Source organism: Scleropages formosus, chromosome 5, assembly GCF_900964775.1.
Source record: "Scleropages formosus chromosome 5, fSclFor1.1, whole genome shotgun sequence".
NCBI classification, from domain to species: Eukaryota; Metazoa; Chordata; class Actinopteri; order Osteoglossiformes; family Osteoglossidae; genus Scleropages; species Scleropages formosus.
Window position 1 is genome coordinate 8792251 of NC_041810.1, and position 22377 is coordinate 8814627.

The window sequence follows — 22377 nt, forward strand, 5'->3', positions numbered from 1 at the left end:
AGTGGTCTGCACTACTGCCTTTGGCTCCCAAAGTTGCAGCTTCGAGTCTCACCTGAACTAAGCTACTTATTTGTGTAGCTAAGGTACTTACCTTAAAATTACCCAGCTATACAAATGGGCAAATAACTGTAACAATATAAGCTGCTTTGGAGAAAAGTTTCAGCTAAATGAATAAATATATCAGTTAGTTTACTGCATTTTCCTACTAAAACTTTTCTCCACTCTTCATTGCTACTTTTGTTTCTTGGTGGCCGTACACACAACAAAAGAAGGGACTCAAAGAGCCTGGTGCATTTCCAGTCTCACGCACACACGCACACACCTCGCTTTGGGCAGTCCTCAGCAAGCGATGACTTTGCTTTTCAATCCAACTCTTTTGCATTGCCACGTATAGCTGTGGAAGGATCCTGTCTTGCTTGGTTTCCGACTTTACGGTTTGAGGGACTCACACTCATCCATCCGAGCTCTGTCTGTACTATATCAAACTTTTCAATCTCCTAAATGTGTTGCACCGGTGACGACAACGATGTTGTCCATTTAACACCAGACTCCTGGTACTCCCTGTAGGACCTGGTCCATGGTCTGTTGGCACATTGTAGGTGATCAAGTCCCTCCAAACACCCATCTGTTGTATCGATACAGACCTTTGATGGTGTTGATGTTAGGAACACCTTGGAGTCCTACTCCATTTTCATCTGGAGATACATTGTGGCCAGATCGATCTTGGAATATCACTGTCCTCCTGGAATACTAATGAAAAGGGATACGTTTCAGCTTGCAACACCTTAGAGTGATTTCTTCTGTTCATACAGCTCAATGAACTCCGAGAGGCTTGAGTTTTTCCACCCTTCTACATCCGGAGTTAATAGAGGCTTGACTCAACTTGTTTGTTGAAAAGTGTGTTGCAGTTGCTTCGGGACATCACAGCGACAGCAGAGTTAGTGTCTGGCTCCATCACAGCGACAGTAGAGTTTGTGACCGGCTCCATCGCAGAGACATTTACATGTACATTTATTCATTTAGCAGATGCTTTTGTCCAAAGTGATGGATATCTCAGCAGAAGTACAATTTATGCATTACATTGAGAGAAGGAGACATAGCTGCAGACGTGAAAGTCTCAACCTAGTTTGTTCCCTACCATTTGCTGCACCGAGGTTCATCGATCGAAGGGATGCTTATGGAGTTACGATGCATGAACAGTGACACTGTAAATGAGCTGGAGAGATCTTGGGCAAAATGGATCTGGAAAAGGCGAGTTTTCAGACCCTTCTTGATAGTCGACAGAGTTTCCGGAGTTCTGAGTGACGGAGAAGGTCATTCCACCACTACGGACCCAGAACCGAGAACCTCCGAGCTTTGCCTTTTGTGCGCGGGACCACCGAGCGAGCAGAAATAGATGAGAGAAGGGGTCTGGCTGGGGTGGAGTGGTTGATTAAGTCTTGTAAATAACTGGGAGCAGTTTGATCGATGCATTTGTACACAGTAACCAGGGTTTTGAATTTGATTCGGGCAGCTATAGGAAACCAGTGCAGAGAAACGAGTAGAGGAGATACATCGGAACGCTTCGGCAAGTCAAACACAACTCGGGCAGCAGCAGGGTTCTGTATCAGCTGTAGAGGTTTGACGGCAGTAGCAGGAAGGCCACACAAAAGAGAGTTGCAGTGTCCAGATGGGATGTCACCATGGCCTGGAGAAGTAGTTGGGCAGAGTCAGTTGTGAGGTAAGGATAGATCCTGCGGATGTTATGCAGGATGTATCTGCAGGTCCAGGTCATGGCTTCGATGTGCTGAGAGAAAGAGAGACTCGAATCAATCGTTACTCCTAGACTCGTAGTTGAGGAGGTAGGCACAATGAATGAGTTGTCCAGTTTGATCGACAGATCGTGACAGGAGGACAGGCCAGCTGGGATGTAAAGAATCTCTGTTTTGGAGAGGTTGAGTTGGAGGTGGTGATCAGACATCCATACAGAGATGTCTGACAGGCAGGCAACAATGCGTGCAGAAATGTCTGATGCTCCAGATGGAAAGGAGAGGAAGAGCTGGGTATCATCAGCGTAGCAGTGGTATTTGAATCCATGATTGGCTACGACTGGGCCGAGGGAGAAAGTGTAGATCGAGAAGAGCAGAGGACCCAGTACCGAGCCCTGCGGGACACCGGTTGAGAGAGGCAGAGGAGAAAGGAACGGGAGCCCCTCCAGACCACTTGATAGGATCTGTCAGAGGTAGGACTCAAACCATCTTAGTTCTGCACCTTTGATCCCAAACTGGTTAAGAGAGGAGAGTAGAATCCGGTGATTGACAGTGTTGAACGCTGCAGACAGATCGAGAGACAGAGACAGCAGAGTTGGTGTCCAGCTCCATTGCACTCCTGGAACCTGAAATGTTTTACAATTAAAAGTGGCTCCAGTGAGACATGGTCCCATATAAGCTTTATTCACTCTTGAAAAAGAGCTCACAGGTTTGTCCAGGGCACTTGGGCCATGGAGGCTCACATGGCATTATTTGCAATGAACTGCTGTAGCCGCTCAACATACACATGTTGTAGTCATGTACAAAACTGCCAGATGTGTTGATTTTCCTGACAGAATCCATCCATAGCGGTTTAGTCACGCCACCGAGTCTGCTGGGTTCCCATCGCTCCACTGCACCAAAGCTGGATCCCCTTTGCGCCTTTGTTTTGTGTAGGAGCCAATTTTCTTTCCCCCACTCATGTTGCAGTTCACTCGTTCTCTTCTTCATTTGTTGTCACATCAAGTTCATCTTCATCGCCAGATGTTGTTGTGTCTTGATGCACGTGTTCAGTCTTTTACTGAACTCAGAATTTTACTGCTGACACACACACGGACACACGCACACCTGTCCAAACCCTCTCGATGCACACTGAACCTTATTACACCTGTATAATGTAAGACAGATCAGCACTCGCTTGTAACCCGCAGCTACTGTGGAAGTGGGCTGAATATAACTGTCCAAAACTCTGATCATCTTCACATTTCATGACGCTTCGCACGTGTTCAAGGCCCCCAGTGCCAGAGTGAGCAAAGCAACTCCACAACGTTATGGACGTTTGTTCCACCAACGTGGTACGGAGGGACTCGTTTTCTTTGAAGGCCTCATTCTGTTGCCCGTTAACATAGGACTGATCTGCATGTGTGAACTATTTCAATTTTGTTCAATCTGTTCACAGAGCATTTTCCCAGAAAGACTGAGGCTCGTTCCACACTTTTTGCTCTGGCTCTGTCGCACTTTTCTTTAGGCAGTTCAGCCCTATATTTACAGGTGCCAAGGATACCTCCCCACTGAGTCCCACACAGAGTCCTCATAGTTATGAATTTTCTCAGGGACGGGATTTTTCACATTATTTCTTTCCCTATTTCTTATTTATTTGCAAAAATTGTTGCAAAGTGACCTTTGCCTGTATTTCTGCAAACTGATGTTAGCTGGTGGGAAAATGCAGCAAAAACACCCAAAGAGAGTAGAAATGAGGGGATTTAAATGAAGCAGGTTTTTTACAGCTCAGCACCACGGCCAGTTTACTAGTCAATGAATTCTTCAGCGCTCAGTGCTGCTCACTGTCAGTGATCAAGAACAAGGTGAGGAAAGTAACACATCTACAGGCAACAATGTCATCGAGTTTTAGTCTGTGGAGACGATTCTTTTCTTCATAACACTCATTTCAAACGGGGACCTTTATACGTATATTCATTCTGTATATATCGGTTTTTTTTCTTTCCGTGACTACACTTGTACCTCGACATTACTGGGCCTGCAAGTCTGTAACTCGGAAGGGTTCGTATGTCCAGCCGCTACGTCATCATGAGCGAAAGTTTAATCCCTCAATTTATGCATGAGCTACATTCTCTTAGCAAGAGCGAGTAAAGCTAAATTTAACTATAATGTTGTTATAAGACTTTAATTTTATCTACATCCTATGCAATGCAGAGTCGGCGACCCTCTATATAGGAATGCACTCGATAGAGTAAACCTCGAGTGTGACACGGGATACTGAGGACGGGGCACCGAGTCCATTTTGCTAACTTTTCTTAACATGAAGCCACAATACAGCAAAGTCTCCTTTCAATCAACTGAAACTTAAAATGAAAAAAAAACAACAAAATAAATCATCCCTAGAACCTCGTTTGCAGCGCTTCGTTCTGGGCTACACAACAACGGTCGCTGTGCTCCTCCGTCCGGCATCACAGGGCAGTAGAGAAATACGAGTGAATTGCAGGGTTACGGAAGATTGTGCGGGGAGAACGAATCGAAAAGTTTCACCATAAATGCCGACCTTGTATCCGTCTGTCCGTCCATCCATCCGCCTTCAATAACCGACCGCTCTGACGAGGGCTGCGGCGGTCTGGAGCCTATCCCGGAACGAGCGGGGTCGGACGGGACACCGGTCCATCGCAAGGCAGCCGTGCGCGAACGCAGTCGCTCACCCATTTACGCGCCAAGGGCGATTCGGTGTCACCGGTGCACCCGAACAGCATCCTTTCGGGAGAAACCCTCGCAGACACGAGGAGAACGTACAGACCGCGCAGGCGGAGCTGGATTCGAAGCTGCGCCCAAAGAGCCCTGCGCTACACGGGTGCTGCACCACCGTGCGACCCAGGCCTGTGTCTCATGGCATAAGAGAAAAGTGGCCGGGGAACGAGACCGACCGATCACATGAGCATATTTGTGAGCTTGCAGCTCATTCATGTTCGCACTCAAAATAGTATAACAATAGAGACATACCTGTTTATTATTAAAAGAAAAAAAACTGAGGACAAATCTGTTAGAGAAACTAGATGCTCCCTCCCTCCTCCCTGCAGAGTTTTCAGGGAGTTTTGCTGCCCCTGATGACAGGAATGGAGACTATTTGAAATTGTAGAAAAGTGACCCACTGAAGAAAATACAGGGACAGCAAATCCAACAGAACTTTGAATAGTGTGTGATGAGAGTCACACTTCTCCGCTGCTGCTACATTGTTGAGTGTAAGAAAAATTAGTGTATAATAAAAATAAAAGAAAATTGTTTTTTTGATTCAAAACGTAGACTTAAAAACTCCCAAATTTAAAATGTTGAAGATACAGGCCTGTGCTTGCTCATACAACCATGTGTGATTAAAAAATGTTACATATTTTAACATAAAAATATGAAATATACTTTGTAACTGATATTATTGTACGTATAAATGTTCATGCCTGTAAGGTATACAGTGCATGTTCATATCATGCTTGGATCAGTCCTTTACAGAGCCACTCCTGCAATGTAACGTAAATGTTTAAATTTATCTCCAAAAAAAAAAAAAAACTACTAGGAAGGCAATCAGGAATCAGGGAAATTCTGGTAAAGTTTTATGCAGCTACTTGTGTGATGAACATCAATTCATATGGTGAAGGAAACTAACTGTACTTTAGAATCACGCATCTAAGTGTCTCTTTCTCCTCATGTAATGAACACATTGTATTTCCTATGAGATGTACATCACTTTGGAGAAAAGTGTCTGACAAATGAATACATGTAAGTGTAAATGTAATATTTATTCTGTTTTACTGTGTTACACTTTCTTTTTATTAAGACATTAGGCATCATTTAGTTTGATTTTGGAGTGAACTTGTAATTTTGTTTTGTATGTGATGGTTTGTCATTTAGCACAATAAAAATTAAACTGTATTTCAGTTGTATTTTATAGTATATTTAATTTGTGATTTTTCAGATAAATTATTAAATATTATGTATACTTATATTATGATAATACGATTATATACTTGAGTGTCTTTTCTAACTTTCTGATTATTTTCTCATTTACACTATGTATAATTCTGGTAGGTGATTTGTGACGACCCTGAGAAGTGAAAGACCCCAGGTTCACCAAAGGCACCACCTGGGATCCATGTAATTAAACACACACACACACACACACACACACACACTGGCTTTCTGTTAAGATGATGATCAGCTCCCAGCCCTATAAAGTGGTTAAAGTCACTTCGCCATGTTGTGGATTCTTCATAAGTCCGTTAGTGGCGATTAAGGACTCTAGAATGAACTGGGTCTTGTTCACTAGCCTGGTTCCTCGTGTCACTCTTCTAGAGTGTTTCTGTTCCAGTCCCAAGCTCCTGTCCTTCGTGATCCTGTCCAGGTCTTCTGTCCTCCGGTCAGCCAAAACTATTTAATTTATCGCATAACATCCTGTGTGTCTTTTTGGCTCCATGTCCATCGTATCACCCGTGCACTTTAGTTCACCCTTTCGTTGAGATCATTGCACTCGACGGTACAGTAAAACATGCCTGCACGTCGGAGTTTTATTAACTGTTTCATATTAATAATATGGTGCAGTGGGTAGCACTACTGCCTCGTGGTGTCGGTGCTGTTCAGGTACATGTTCAAATCCACTTCAGTCTGTGCAGGGAAACTGGTGACTCTAATATGTGTGTGTCAGCGTGATGGACTGGCATCCCGTTTGGGACGAACCCCCCTAGCCGAGCGCTCAGATTCCGGAACGGGCTCTTGACCGCTACGACCTTGACATTGACAAGCAAGAGTGTTTCCTCTGCTTCACAAGAGCCCCTGAAATGAGATGCTGTATTTCTTCAAATTTTAAAAATAGCAAATTTGGCACAGTGTGGGATGACAGAGATGTGGCTGAAGCCCTTACCTGCCCCTCCCCTCTGGATGACAAGGGTAGCCTCGGCTCCCACGGCACAGTCTTTCAGCAGCTCTACAACCTGAGTGTGGTTGAGGCCCTGGACACCCTGCTGGTTGATCTCCAGGAGGAGGTCTCCCTCCAGCAAGCCTGGGCAGCCCTGGGGGTCCAGCACACGCTCCACACGCTGGCCTGCGCTGCTGTCCACCAGGGTAAACCCAAAGCCTCCGTCACCCTTTACCATGGAGACTGTGAGGATTTCACCCTGGGTTGCCCCTGATGATACCATGGAGACGTCATCATGTAGGCCCTGGGGATCACCAAGCTGGGGAATGGGCTGGTCACCATGTCCCTGCATCAGTTGGGTGGTCCGTGAAAGGTACTCCATATAGTTACTATAATTACTCCTGCCATTTACCATCAATCCCATAGGAGGGAGCACGCTGCTTGCAGCGTCCTCAGGGTCATAGGGCAAAGGGTATCCACGGCACAGCACCAGGCTCACACTTTGACCAATTGGCACTGACTGGAAGAGCTTGACCACATCGGCATGAGTAGTACCCAGGACACAGACATCGTTGATGTAGACGATGACATCACCTAGAGGAGAAACATGGGAGAGTGACTAGGAAGGTGAGGTGAAAGGTGACTAGGAAGTTCAAAATCAGGTGACAAGCAAGCTGAGAAAGCAAATGTGCACCGTATGAACGAAGGAGCCGATGGCTCATCGGACCAAGTGCTCCCAGAACTGTATCACAAGCAGGCTGCTCAGTGAAAACAGGAAACTTTGGACACAGACAATGTTCTTAAAGTGGAATTATTACAAATGTAACTCTTTATGTAGACCGTACATTCATTGAGCAGATAGTTTTCTCCAACATGATGTGGAATGATTGCTACAGTATATAGACTTATCTTTGGTGACTTTTTTTAATCCAAGGTGACCTACGATGCTCGATGCACTGAACTGGACTCCCTACAGTCATTTGCCCATTTATACAGCAGAGCAATGTAACACACACACACACACACGCACACACACGCACGCACACACACACACACACGCACACACACACACACACACCACACACACACACTGGACTATTTGGAATCACAAATTCACCTGACAGACATGTCTTTTGGATTGTGAGAGGGAACCCAAGCGAACATGGAAAGAAGTCCACAGACTAAGCAGGAACTGAAGATGTATCAGCTGCTAGTGTAGTGACTAAAGCTGCTGTCTTTGGCCCTAAAGGTTGCAAGTTTAAATCCCACTCCCAGCTGTAGTAGCCTTGAACAAGGTCCTTAGCCTAAAAATTGCTCCAGTAAAATTACTCAACTGTATAAAATGAGTAGATGTAAGTTACTTTGGGGGGAAAAAAGCATCAGATAAATGAATAAACAAAAATGCCAATGGACACGGTGTAAGAGCTGAGAAACAGCGGTGTTGCCCACTTGCTCCACTGTGTTGCTCATGTGCTCAACAGGGCTGTAGGCCAAGATCAGAACTGGTAAGAACCATTGATTGAACCCACAGAGAAAAACACAATCTCTACCTCCCATGGAAACACTTACTGTTCTGTCGTGGTGGGATTTTACATTGACTTCCATATTAATGCAAATAAATGATTACTACTCCCATCCAGTGAATCTGAAAAAACATAAAAATGTGTTTTTGTACTTGTCGTTTTTAGAAAGGCTTCACTATACAGCTAAAAAATGTATGTATATTTTTCAGACTTTATTATTCTTGTGGAGACATTTATTCAAAACGTTCTCTCAAGGTACAGAAAAGAAAAAAGTGACTTGAACTGCATGAACACGTAAAAGACTCTCAGCCACACGTTCACCTACGAAAGGTCTTGTACAGGTCCTCTACCTTGGGCTCGTCACACTGCATAGAGGTCATCGGATGTCGCTTCGCACAAAAGCGTCTGCTAAATAAATGGATGTTAATGTAAATAAATGTACAGTCTTTCACCTGGAGAGGACAAGAGTACTTTATTTTTCAGACGGTCTTTTTTCCGAAAGACACGGCAGCGAAAGAGCTCTTCTGGCTCTGTCTGGCCCGGTGCTGTACTGCGGTATCCTTCACAAAGCAGAAAGAAAAGAAGCACATCGGGTCTCTGGCCCAACGCACATGAAAAGGGGAACGCTCTTTCTCCAACTCCTTAGACTAAGGTGACGTGCCAGAAGGGATGCAAAAGCAGTTATGCCACAGTAGCTATTGCTGAAAGAACTAATAGCCACCAGGGAGGATGACAGAAAATGCTGTTAATGGTGGGGAAGTATGCCTTGGAACAGCAGGAGTTCAGCTATTGCTAGCTATAATGTAGCACACGAGGGATGTACATCAGGGTAAATCCTAACAAACGTGGCTTTAGACATACGGAGATGGTGCAAAACTTTGAACTCAATCCAACTATGTCGCTCAACAACAGAGGAGGTATTACCCTTCTGAGTGCTGATGACCAGTCTTCGAGTGAACTGACTGGGGTGTTTTTGAGGCTGCTGCTAGCGATCTGGATGAGCTCACAGACTCTGTAACATCATATGTCAGTTTCTGCGAGGATATGTGCATCCCTACCAGGACTCGTTTAACATACAACAATGACAAACCGTGGTTCACTGCAAAACTCAGACAGCTTCGTCAGGCCAAAGACGACGCCTACAAAAATGGAGACGGAGTCTTGTATAAACAGGCCAAAAACACACTGGCAAAGGAGATCAGAGTGGCTAAGAGAAACTACTCTGAAAAGCTGAAGAAACAGTTTTCAGCCAACGATCCTGCGTCGGTGTGGAAAGGCCTGAAAGACATCACAAATTACAAGACACCATCCCCCGGCACCGTGTCAACTCAACAACTGGCCGACGATTTGAATGAGTTTTATTGCAGGTTTGAAAAACCCTGTCTCACACCCCATACCCATTCAGACCCTCTCTCCACGCATCAATTAACATCTCCAGTAACCCCCACCTTCCCCCCTCCTGCACCTTTGATCTGTGAAGAGGAGGTGCGTCGGGTCTTCCGCAAACAGAAGACAAGGAAAGCACCAGGCCCAGACGGCGTCTCACCGGCCTGCCTAAAAACCTGTGCTAACCATCTGGACCCATCCATCCTTCCATCTTCCTCCGCTTTTATCCAGGGCCGGGTCGCGGGGGCAGCAGTCCGAGCAGAGTACTCCAGACTTCCCTCTCCCCGCACACCTCCTCCAGTTCCTCTGGGGGAACCCCAAGGCGTTCCCAGGCCAGCCGGGAGACATAGTCTCTCCAACGTGTCCTGGGTCTGCCCCGAGGCCTCCTCCCAGTGGGACAAGCCCGGAGCACCTCCCCAGGGAGGCGTCCAGGAGGCATCCGGAACAGATGCCCGAGCCACCTCAACTGGCTCCTCTCGATGCGGAGGAGCAGCGGCTCTACTCCGAGCTCCTCCCGGGTGACTGAGCTCCTCACCCTATCCCTAAGGGTGCGCCCAGCCACTCTGCGGAGGAAACTCATTTCTGCCGCTTGTATCCGCGATCTCATTCTTTCGGTCATGATCCAGAGTTCATGACCATAGGTGAGGGTAGGAACGTAGATCGACCGGTAAATTGAGAGCTTCGCCTTACGACTCAGCTCCCTCTTCACCACAACAGACCGGTACAATGGCCGCACTACTGCGGACGCCGCACCGATCCGTCTGTCAACCTGCCGCTCCATTTTTCCCTCACTCGTGAACAAGACCCCAAGATACTTAAACTCCTCCACTTGAGGGAGCAACTCCCTCCTAACCCGGAGGGGGCAATCCACCTTTTTCCGACTGAGAACCATGGCCTCGGATTTGGAGGTGCTGATTCTCATCCCCGCCGCTTCGCACTCGGCTGCAAACCTCCCCAGTGCACGCTGCAAGTCTTGACTTGATGAAGCCAACAGGACCACATCGTCCGCAAAAAGCAGAGACGAGATCTCGCGGCCACCAAAACAGACACCCTCCGTTCCCTGACTGCGCCTAGAAATTCTGTCCATAAAGATAATGAACAGAATCGGTGACAAAGGGCAGCCCTGGCGGAGTCCAACATGCACCGGGAACAGGTCTGACTTACTGCCGGCAATGCGAACCAAGCTCCTACTCCGGTCATACAGGGAACGAACAGCCCGTAGCAACGAGCCCCGAACCCCATAATCCCTAAGTACCCCCCACAGGATGCCACGAGGGACACGGTCGAATGCCTTCTCCAGGTCCACAAAACACATATGGACTGGTTGGGCAAACTCCCACGAACCCTCCAGCACCCTAGTGAGGGTATAGAGCTGGTCCAGTGTTCCACGGCCAGGGCGAAAACCGCATTGCTCCTCCTGAATCCGAGGTTCGACTATAGGTCGGATTCTCCTTTCCAGTACCCTGGCATAGACTTTCCCAGGGAGGCTAAGGAGTGTGATCCCCCTGTAGTTGGAACACAATCTCCGGTCCCCCTTCTTAAAAAGAGGGACCACCACCCCGGTCTGCCAGTCCAGAGGCACCGTTCCCGAACTCCACGCGATGCTGCAGAGGCGTGTCAGCCAAGACAGCCCCACAACATCCAGAGACTTGAGAAACTCGGGGCGGATCTCATCCACCCCCGGAGCCTTGCCACCGAGGAGTTTTTTGACTACCTCAGCAACTTCAGCCAGGGTAATGGACGAGTCCCCCTCCGAGTCCCCAGCCTCAGCTTCCTCTACGGAAGGCATGTCGGAGGGATTGAGGAGATCCTCAAAGTACTCCTTCCACCGCCCGAGAACATCCTCAGCTGAGGTTAGCAGCGCACCACTTCCACTGTAAACAGTGTTCGTGGAACACCGCTTCCCCCCTCTGAGTCGCCGGACGGTTTGCCAGAATCTCTTTGAGGCCGACCGAAAGTCTTCCTCCATGGCCTCACTGAACTCCTCCCAAGCCCGAGTTTTTGCCGCGGCGACTGCCAGAGCCGCATTCCGTCTGGCCCGTCGGTACCCGTCAGCTGCTTCAGGAGTCCCATGAGCCAGCCAGGCCCAATAGAACTCCTTCTTCAGCTTGACGGCATCCCTTACTTCCGGTGTCCACCACCGTGTTCGGGGATTGCCGCCGCGACAGGCACCGGAGACTTTATGGCCGCAGCTCCGAACCGCCGCACCGACAATGGAGGAGCGGAACATAGTCCATTCGGACTCAATGTCCCCCACCTCCCTCGGGACCTGGTTGAAGCTCTGTCGGAGGTGGGAGTTGAAGACCTCTCTGACAGGGGCCTCCGCCAAACGTTCCCAACAGACCCTCACTATGCATTTGGGCCTGCCAGGTCTGTCCAGCTTTTTCCCCCGCCATCGAATCCAACTCACCACCAGGTGGTGATCAGTTGACAGCTCAGCCCTTCTCTTCACCCACTCTTCGGTGGGCTCACCACCTGCTGGAGAAACCGTAAGGGGCCGGTGCATTGTGATTTGGGCAGTGGTCGGGGCCGAGTGCCCGGCCGACCCAAACCTCGGGCGCCAACTCTGGTTTTTGGGACTTGGAATGTCACCTCACTGGCGGGGAAGGAGCCTGAGCTGGTGCGGGAAGTTGAGAGATACCGTCTAGATATAGTCGGGCTCACTTCCACCCACAGCTTGGGTTCTGGAACCACTCTACTCGATCGAGGGTGGACTCTCCACTATTCTGGCGTTGCCCAAGGTGAGAGGCGGCGGGCTGGTGTGGGCTTATTAATAGCTCCCCAGTTCAGCTGCCATGTGTTGGAGTCTACCCCGGTGAATGAGAGGATCATCTCCCTACGCCTTCGGGTCAGGGAACGGTCTCTCACTGTCGTTTGTGCTTATGCGCCTAGCGGCAGTATAGAGTACCCGGCCTTCTTAGAGTCCCTGGGGGGCGTGCTGGAAAGCGCTCCCACTGGGGACTCTGTCGTTCTACTGGGGGACTTTAACGCCCACGTGGGCAGCGACAGTGATACCTGGAGGGGCGTGATTGGGAGGAACGGCCTCCCTGATCTGAACCCGAGCGGTGAGTTGTTATTGGATTTCTGTGCTAGTCGCGGTTTATCCATAACGAACACCATGTTCATGCATAAGGGTGTCCACCAGTGCACTTGGCACCAGGACACCCTAGGTCGGAGGTCGATGATCGACTTTGTAGTCGTTTCTTCTGACCTTCGGCCATATGTCTTGGACACCATCTGGACCCTATCTTCACAAAGATCTTCAACAGATCACTGGAGATGTGCGATGTTCCTTCCTGCTTCAAACGCTCCAACATCATCCCCATCCCAAAGAAACCCAAAATCACAGGACTTAATGACTACAGACCTGTCGCCTTAACGTCTGTGGTCATGAAGTCACTTGAAAAACTGGTGTTGGCCTACCTGAAGGACATCACTGGAACCTTCCTGGACTCCCTGCAGTTTGTTTATCGAGCAAACAGGTCTGTGGATGATGGAGTCAACATGTGACTGCACTATATCCTGCAACATCTGGACAAACCAGGGACTTATGTGAGGATCCTGTTCGTGGACTTCAGCTCAGCCTTCAACACCATCATCCCACACCTCCTCCTGTCTAAATTAACCCAACTCTCTGTGCCCACCTCCATCTGTCAGTGGATCACCAACTTCCTGACAGACAGGCAGCAGATAGTGAGGCTGGGAAAATTCTCATCCAATACTCGCACGATCAGTACTGGCACCCCCCAGGGATGTGTCCTCTCCCCACTGCTCTTCTCCCTGTACACCAACGACTGCACCGTTAAAGACCCCTCTGTCAAACTCCTGAAGTTTGCAGACGACACCACACTCACTGGCCTCATCCGGGACGGTGACGAGTCTGCTTACAGAGAGGAGGTCCAAGAGCTGGCTGTCTGGTGCAGTCATAACAACCTGGAGCTGAACACGCTCAAAACAGTGGAGATGATCGTAGACTTTAGGAGAAACACCTCAGCATTATCCCCACTCACCATCATGAACAGCACTGTGGCAACAGTGGAGTCATTCAGGTTCCTGGGCACTATCATCTCACAGGACCTGAAGTGGGAGCCCCACATAGACTCCATTGTGAAGAAGGCCCAACTGAGGTTGTACTTCCTTCGCCAGCTGAGGAAGTTCAACCTGCCACAGGAGCTACTGATGCAGTTCTACTCCGCAGTCATCGAGTCTGTCCTCTGCACTTCCATAACTGTCTGGTTCGGCTCAGCTACGAAATCGGACATCAGAAGATTACAGCAGATAGTTCGGACTGCTGGAAGAATCATCGGCACACCCCCCCCAGCTCTCCAAAAGCTGTACTCGTCCAGAGTCAGTAAAAGGGCTAGCAAAATCATTGTAGACCCCCTCACATCCAGGCCACTTCCTCTTCGAACCATTGGCATCTGGCCGGCGCTACAGAGCACCGAGCACCAGGACAGCCAGGCACAAGAAAAGTTTCTTTCCTCAGGCCATCTACCTCATGAACAGCTAAATCCCCCCTAGAGAGTAAACCAGTGCAATACATAATGCTATTTATATTTATATTTATAACTATTTATTACATCATAAGGGGGGCGCAGTGGCGCAGTGGCGCAGTGGGTTGGACCAGGTCCTGCTCTCCAGTGGGTCTGGGGTTCGAGTCCCGCTTGGGATGTCTTGCGACGGACTGGCGTCCCGTCCTGGGTGTGTCCCCTCCCCCTCCGGCCTCACGCCCTGTGTTGCCGGGTAGGCTCCGGTTCCCCGCGACCCCGTATGGGACAAGCGGTTCTGAAAATGTGTGTGTGTGTGTATTACATCATATCTCTTACTCACACTCCCTTGCATTTGTATAGAACATACCTGTACAAACATATAATGTCTAGTTTCTATTTTGTATATTGTGTACTTTATACTCTCTCTCTCTCTCTCTCTATATATATATATATATATATTTTTTTTAATCTTTTATTAGCTCACTCTACTTTTATTATCTGTGTCTTGTCACTGTCATTCTGTCTGTGCTCTGGAAGTTTCTGTCACCAAGACAAATTCCTTGTATGTGTGAACATACTTGGCAATAAAGCTCATTCTGATTCTGATTCTGATTCTGATTGATCCAACAGGGTCACTTGGAGATCCTCCTTCCAGGCTGCTCTTATAATAGTCAAAGAAGGCAGGTGAGTTGTGTTTAAGTGATCACAAGAAATGGCTCCTTTTCTAGAAAAATCAAAAGTAAAATCAAATGTGGCAGCAGAATTAAGAGTATGGAAATGGGGGTTGAATTCTGAACAAGATACTACAATTTAACGCGCATATAAAAGTTGACTTTGACATGTCAAATTTAGCAGATGACTGACATAAAGAGCAAAAAGAGTTGAGAAACTGCTGAGAAACTTTGGATGCCTGTTAAGAAAACATGGACTCTAGGAGAGGAGGAGGAGATTCATGCTTCATTGCAATAGGAGAATATGGAATCCCACCTTCAGCTGCAGTAGCCTTGAACAAGGTACTTACCCTAAACTGCTCCAGTAAAATTAGCCAGCTGTATAAATGGGTAAATAACTGCTTCACATTGTAAGTTGCTTTGGAGAAAAGCATCAGCTAAATGTAAATGGAGAGCGTGACTGGAATGAATGAAATGAAAATATTTTCCGAACTGAACCCAAATTTTGGGAATCTCCTTTAGCAGAGAGTTGGAGCAGCAATAAGCAGCTGAGAGACGGAGAAGGGCACGCAGATGACAGACACGGGCGTCGATATTCACACGCAGGCTAACCCAATTTGTCGTTGTAAATGATAACGGCTCCAGCAGCCAATCGGTGGACATTGAGAGCGGAAGAGTAAAACTGAATGTTTGCCACTCTCATACCTCTTACTGGTCTCGGTCTATGAAGAAAAGAGCTGCAGATACAAGGAACTCTTTTGCTCCAAATAAAAGAGAAAAATCTTCGCACAACTGCAAATTGGATGACTTCACAGTCTTGCTGGGAAGAGCCCTTTCCTCCTTTCTGGACAGGGTTGAGATTCACGGCCGGTGTCGTCCGCTGGAGCAGTGAGAACTCACTGTCGTGTTCCCTTAACCATTCAGTGACAATATGCGACATGCCTCGTGACCTGGTGCGTTATCGTGCTGATAACATTCGTCCGAATGTGTTGCCATGAAGGGATGGCTTTCTTGGACAGCAACCATTTTCAGATACACGTTGCCGTTCAGATGTTCTTCAACGGGCATCAGGGGCCCTAACGTGTACCAGGAAAACAAGCCATCCCCAAACCATCCAAGCACCACAACAGGATGGCTCCATGGCTCCACGGCTCCATGGATGCATGTTGCTTGTGCTAAATTCTGATCAATCCACCAGGATGATGGAAAAGAAACCTGGATTAGTCTGAGCAAGCAACTTTTTCGCTCTCCTCAGCATTCCAGTTTTGATGCTCCCGTGCCCACTGGAGATGCATTTCCTTCTTTTCCGATGATCACCTCGGCACCTGACAGAGCCTCCTTCGCCTCTCATAGGCCATATGAGACATACGGTGTGTTGTGAGATGACATTCAGCACACCACTGCCTGGCTGTGGCCTGTCTGTTTGCTTGTACAATTCTCGATTCTCCTCTATTCCACAAGATGTTCTCATCCACATCCGGCAGTTTTTTGCTTTTGACAAAAAAGCAAAAGCGTTGGTAAACCCGTGAAACGGCTCTGCGCGAAGAGCCCAGGGCCGAAACCGTTCGGGAAACGCAAGAAGCGACGCGCCTCGTGCCCGCTATCAGGCAACATTCAAGGTCACTCAGCTATCACTCGTTCTTCCCCTTCCGGTGCTTAGCGGAACAAGAGGTGATGCCCGATTTTCACACATCACAATGGTGACGTATCACTTTTTAGAACGTTCACTTTGTGGAGGTGGGCCGTGTACTTTGTAAAGTGGTGCACAGCTCAGTGTATATCTTGGTTTTGGCTATGTGAGAGAAATGTTGAGAGGCTGGGACCTGGCACAACGGTGCTGACTCGCAGCAGCTGCCTCCTATTTAAGAGTATCCCCTAACGTACTGCCAAAATGTTCCAAAACCCACAGAGTGTGAGGGACACACATGGAAGTAGCAGGTAATACAGTGTAGGAGGTTGCCAGCATACAAGGAGCCCTTCCGTTCAGCAGCCAGCAAGCCACGACTTGAACTTACTGCTCATGGCATAAGGACGAAGATATTGCCGCGGCTTCACCTGCGAAGGCAAACAGAACTGGAGGTCGAGGAAAACTCTGCCTTGTGCCATGAAACAGTGGGAAATACAGTATCTACGTTTTCACACGACAAGATTAGTTTGACCAAACAAAAACCAGACTTCTCCAGGCAATGAAAAGGAAAGTTCCATTCTAGCTGGTTCGATGGCTTCTCTGCATCCAGAGACACACATGACAACCTGTTCTAGAGGACGCATGTAAGATATGGAGCGGCTGATCTTACCGAAAAAGCAATGCCTCCATACTTTTCTAGCTACGACTGGAAAATCACATTTTCGGGAAGACGAAAGGCAATAGGATTCTTAATGTTTTTCCAACAGCCGGGATCTCAGTGCCTTATAAAGGATAGGAGGACGTGTCTTGGATTCGTACGAGTCATTCCCTGCCAGTCTGGATCACAAAACGCCAAGGTGTAAGAGGACTCAACGAATAAATGAAGATCAGGGTTAGGAGAACTGGGTCCCCGACAGCGGGAACTCATAATGTCTTTAAGGCAATAAATCTCCTCCTATTGAATGAGGTATGTTTATGCTAGGAATCATATAAATTTGCTAAAAAAAAAAAAAAAAGGCACCGTCATCCCAGTTAGGGACGTAAACATACAGCGCTACTACATACAGTAGTCTAGCAATGACTAAGAGAGAACAGCTGTTTTGTCTGAGAGAGTATTAATAGGACATTTTTATTTGCGAGCAAAGCGATCGATCGCCCTCGAACTGATGTGGAACCAAGAGTGAGGAACATGTGATGCACCCAGAAATGACAGAGAAGTGGCTGCTCAGGCAACACGCACATTTCTCGTGAAGAATTCTCCAAGCAATAATTCCAGCTGGCAAAATTCATATTTTTTAACGGAGAACTGGCTACGAGTCGTCAAATACGTGGTGGAACTTGGCTACGAACGGTGCGGTAAGTGTAGAATGAAGAGTCCGCAGGAGTACATCGCAACGGGGAGAAAAGCAAGAGAGGACAAGCAGAAGGTCAAATGACAAACGAGATGCCTGGGAACCCTAAGATCCCTCACCCGAACCCGACGACTCCAACAACACGGGTGGAGAACTTCCAAAATATAGCGATTAAAAGGCCATCTCTCTACAGCGGAGTTCCTTGTCGAGGCCCCAGCGCGGCCGAGACCACGGCATGTTTTTACCACATACCATCGACAGGTCTCCTGGCACAAAACACGGAACACAGAGTAAATGGAGTTTTTCCCTCTACACACGTGACTGATTCAAGATGGGAAGGGCGAACATTTCAATCACTGTCATACACTTGTACTCTGTGTCACTAATATCCGTTCGATTTCAAGAAGCGCTCGAGCTGAACAAGGTCGCAGTGAACTGGAGTCGATCCTCGAAGCACTGGGCTGAAGTGGGTCTACATCTGGATGGGATTCCATTCCATTGCAAAGCAGCATCACACACACTCACTCGCTCATCCAGGCACACAGTCGCTCATCCAGGCACTCACTCGCTCATCCAGGCACACAGTCTCTCATCCAGGCACACATTCGCTCATCCAGGCACACACTCGCTCATCTAGGCACACAGTCGCTCATCCAGGCACACAGTCGCTCATCCAGGCAATCACTCGCTCATCCAGGCACACAGTCGCTCATCCAGGCACTCACTCGCTCATCCAGGCAATCACTCTCTCATCCAGGCACACATTCGCTCATCCAGGCACTCACTCGCTCATCCAGGCACACAGTCTCTCATCCAGGCACACAGTCGCTCATCCAGGCACTCACTCGCTCATCCAGGCACACAGTCGCTCATCCAGGCACTCACTTGTTCATCCAGGCACACACTCGCTCATCTAGGCACACAGTCTCTCATCCAGGCACACAGTCGCTCATCCAGGCAATCACTCGCTCATCCAGGCACACAGTCGCTCATCCAGGCACTCACTCGCTCATCCAGGCACACAGTCTCTCATCCAGGCACACATTCGCTCATCCAGGCACTCACTCGCTCATCCAGGCACACAGTCTCTCATCCAGGCACACAGTCGCTCATCCAGGCACTCACTCGCTCATCCAGGCACACAGTCGCTCATCCAGGCACTCACTTGTTCATCCAGGCACACACTCGCTCATCTAGGCACACAGTCTCTCATCCAGGCACACAGTCGCTCATCCAGGCACTCACTCGCTCATCCAGGCACACAGTCGCTCATCCAGGCACACAGTCGCTCATCCAGGCACTCACTTGCTCATCCAGGCACACAGTCGCTCATCCAGGCACTCACTCGCTCATCCAGGCACACAGTCTCTCATCCAGGCACTCACTCGCTCATCCAGGCACACAGTCTCTCATCCAGGCACACATTCGCTCATCCAGGCACACATTCGCTCATCCAGGCACTCACTCGCTCATCCAGGCACACAGTCTCTCATCCAGGCACACAGTCGCTCATCCAGGCACTCACTCGCTCATCCAGGCACACAGTCGCTCATCCAGGCACACAGTCGCTCATCCAGGCAATCACTCGCTCATCCAGGCACACAGTCGCTCATCCAGGCACTCACTCGCTCATCCAGGCACACAGTCTCTCATCCAGGCACTCACTCGCTCATCCAGGCACACAGTCTCTCATCCAGGCACACACTCGCTCATCCAGGCACTCACTCGCTCATCCAGGCACACACTCGCTCATCCAGGCAATCACTCACTCATCCAGGCACACAGTTGCTCATCCAGGCAATCACTCGCTCATCCAGGCACTCACTCGCTCATCCAGGCACACAGTTGCTCATCCAGGCACACACTCGCTCATCCAGGCACACAGTCTCTCATCCAGGCACACAGTCGCTCATCCAGGCACTCACTCACTCATCCAGGCACACACTCGCTCATCCAGGCACTCACTCGCTCAGCCACGCACACACTCTCTCATTTATGCACACACTCTGGGCAATTCTACAGTCACCCTTCAATCCAATTTTTTTAATGGAGCCCTTTTCTCATAGCAACACAATGCTCCCATGTCTTTGGACTGTGAGAGGAAACCAGAGCACCCGGAGGAAACCCACACGGACAGGGGTAGAACAGGAAACTCCACGCAGACCGAGCAGGGATCGAACCCATGTTTTCTGGCTACTCGCTGCACCACCGTGCCACCCAGTGTTACAAACATACTCATACACAAATTCAAAAATAAAAGTATATTTTTGATTGCATTTTATTCACAATTATGCCCTTTCCAATTTCTGTTGCACAGTGAATGGACATAATTTCTGCTTTCCACCTTGTGGCAGCAAATCACATTCAGGGATCGGGGGGCACAGAGTCACAAAGCTTTCACAGATGGATTAAATTCGACATGCATTTTTTATTTCTAATTATTGTAGCTGCATCCAAGATTTTTACATAAAACCAAAGAAATTTTCAGATGAAGAAGTTTTCAGATGATATAATGGTGGCAAGCCTTAAAAAATGAAGCTGCTTACGGGGAGAAGTTGAGAACTCGTAAAAAACCCGGCGCTCAACACCAAGAAAAAATAGCAAATTACTGACTGCAGGAAAATAATAAACAGCGAAGACAATCCCGTTCACGTTAGCGGTGAACACGCGGAGTCCGAACTTTCCACTGTCTTCATGTCCACCTCACAGATGCGGCGCTAAGGTAAGTGCACCAATGTCTGTTATTCACGAGGAGGCTGAAGAGAGCCAAACTGTCCCCTAAACTGCTGTCTGACCTCTGCCGTAGTTCAACTGACTGCATCGGGACGCATCGCCGTACAGCGCAGTACGGTAACCGGTCCAGCTCACACCGAGGTCACCCTGCAACTGCTCGGCACATCATCGATACTCGACCGCCGGCCACAGAGCACATCAGCTCAGCATCAAAGACCTCGCTCACCCTTCCCACAGTTTGCTTGCCGAAGGACATAGAGCAGTATATGAGGCCGCAAAACGAGACTACGAGTGTAGTAGTACATTTACATTTCCATTTCAACAGTAAATTGTACGTGTTAATGCATCCTATTAACAGTTATGTCACTTTTTTGGAGTTGCAGAAATTCAGTTTTGCTATATGTGCATAATTAAAATAAAGGTGGCTGCTACTGAAATTCATCTTACGTAAATGCACATAAATAAAAGCGAATGACAGAAAAAATGAAAAAGGCAACAGACACACAAAGCTGGCAACCTGTCTTAATTACAACGAGTAAACGCTAAGCTGCCATGACTTCCATGTTTTATCCCTTTTTCCCACAGAGATACAGTTCTGATCCCGTTCTCCCCGAGAAGTTACTCAGCCGAAAATACCGATAGACTAAAACGTGAAACCCGAGTTTGCATCCTCTTGTTAATTAATTCTGAAATCCACCCAGAAATAATACATAAGACTGTGTGACACAGTAGTACAGAATAAATTACAATTCACAGTATGAATAAAGGACTAAAAACATCTTGTAAAGTGAGCTTACTGTAGTGTGCATCAAGTGGCTCAAGCAAAGCGAAGACGGGAGGACGAGGGAGTTGATGGTGCTACAAGAAGTTCGCACACATGGTACCATCAGGCAGCACCTCAGGACTATTCTTGAATGCAGACTCAGCTCACACAAACCAAACGACTTTTCCAGGATCACATACCCAAAATGTTTGCATCCATAAAGAAATTTGGTGTTCATTTTTGTGGTACAGATGAGGTAAAATGTGAAAAGTGCACGTACAGATACCAGGGGATGAGTGCACGTACACCGGGGTGAAAGACGGACACACTGACACGTCACTGCGTCAGACCATTGTCACTACTTGAGCGCCGACGCCTACGTTCCGCCGACCTTTACAACCCATCGTTACTTGAAGAAATGGAACTCGACATTACTTACATCCATGCAACGCAGCGTTACCTGTATCCATCTTTCCATCCTGTGCAGCGGGGCCTTCTGGGATGACGCTCTTCACTTGCAAGAACTCATCAGGCTCGTCCCCTCCAATGATGGTGAAGCCAAAGCCCATGTTGCTCTTGGACAGTGTGGTGGACAGGAATGTGCCCTTCAGCTGCGAGGGGTCACGTGTGAACAGGGGCTTCTCTGGGGCGACAAAGAAAGCAGAGTGTATTGCATAGGTCCTGATTCGGTTCACAAATGTCAGTCATCTTTCAGTGCTCATCACTTCCTGCCTTTCTGAAGAACAGAACGCACTTCCTCATCTTTTTTGAGCAAAAACCTCGAGTGCTAAGTTGCTGTTCATTGATATGAACTGCAGAGAAGAAATTTCAGCTGTCGAGGGATACAGATGTCAGAGCTCTAGTTCATGTGCAGCTCTATCAGTGTGACCTTGTATGTCTAGTAGTGAAGCAGGTGGTTTTTTTGGTCTTGGAGAAAAAAGCAAGTGTTTGCAGAGCTACTTTCAGTCACAAGTCCTTGCATTAAGAAGGAGTAGCTCACCCCTGAGGGGTACTGCCACTTGGAGTGATGGAACGTCTTGGCTATGCATCTGCTGCTGCTGCTGCTGGATTCGGTGTCTGGCCTCCAAGACAGGATTCTCAAACTGTGTCCTCCGGTTTATGTGGCTGAAGAAAAGCAGAGATTTTTTGAGAAATGCACAAAACTGGGCAACATATCAACATTTCATACAATCTGA

General features: G+C 48.2%; 1 protein-coding gene across 9 annotated transcripts in view; it reads right to left on the reverse strand.

The window, feature by feature from the left end:
- The window catches only part of LOC108931969 (membrane-associated guanylate kinase, WW and PDZ domain-containing protein 2-like), a 98802-nt gene that overhangs the window by 29953 nt on the left and 46472 nt on the right, over positions 1 to 22377 (reverse strand). For 7 of the 9 annotated variants that reach the window (XR_003797684.1, XM_029252022.1, XM_029252018.1 and 4 more), the window contains exons 8-10: positions 22182 to 22306; positions 21642 to 21824; positions 6643 to 7230 (exon numbers count right to left, since the gene is read on the reverse strand). Coding sequence is in view for 8 of the 9 variants with exons in the window: in XM_029252022.1 (XP_029107855.1) it covers positions 6643 to 7230; positions 21642 to 21824; positions 22182 to 22306 (896 nt within the window). In the remaining variant the exon portion in view is untranslated. The remainder of the gene's footprint in view (positions 1 to 6642; positions 7231 to 21641; positions 21825 to 22181; positions 22307 to 22377) is intronic. The other 2 variants (XM_029252019.1, XM_029252024.1) reach the window with 2 other exon arrangements.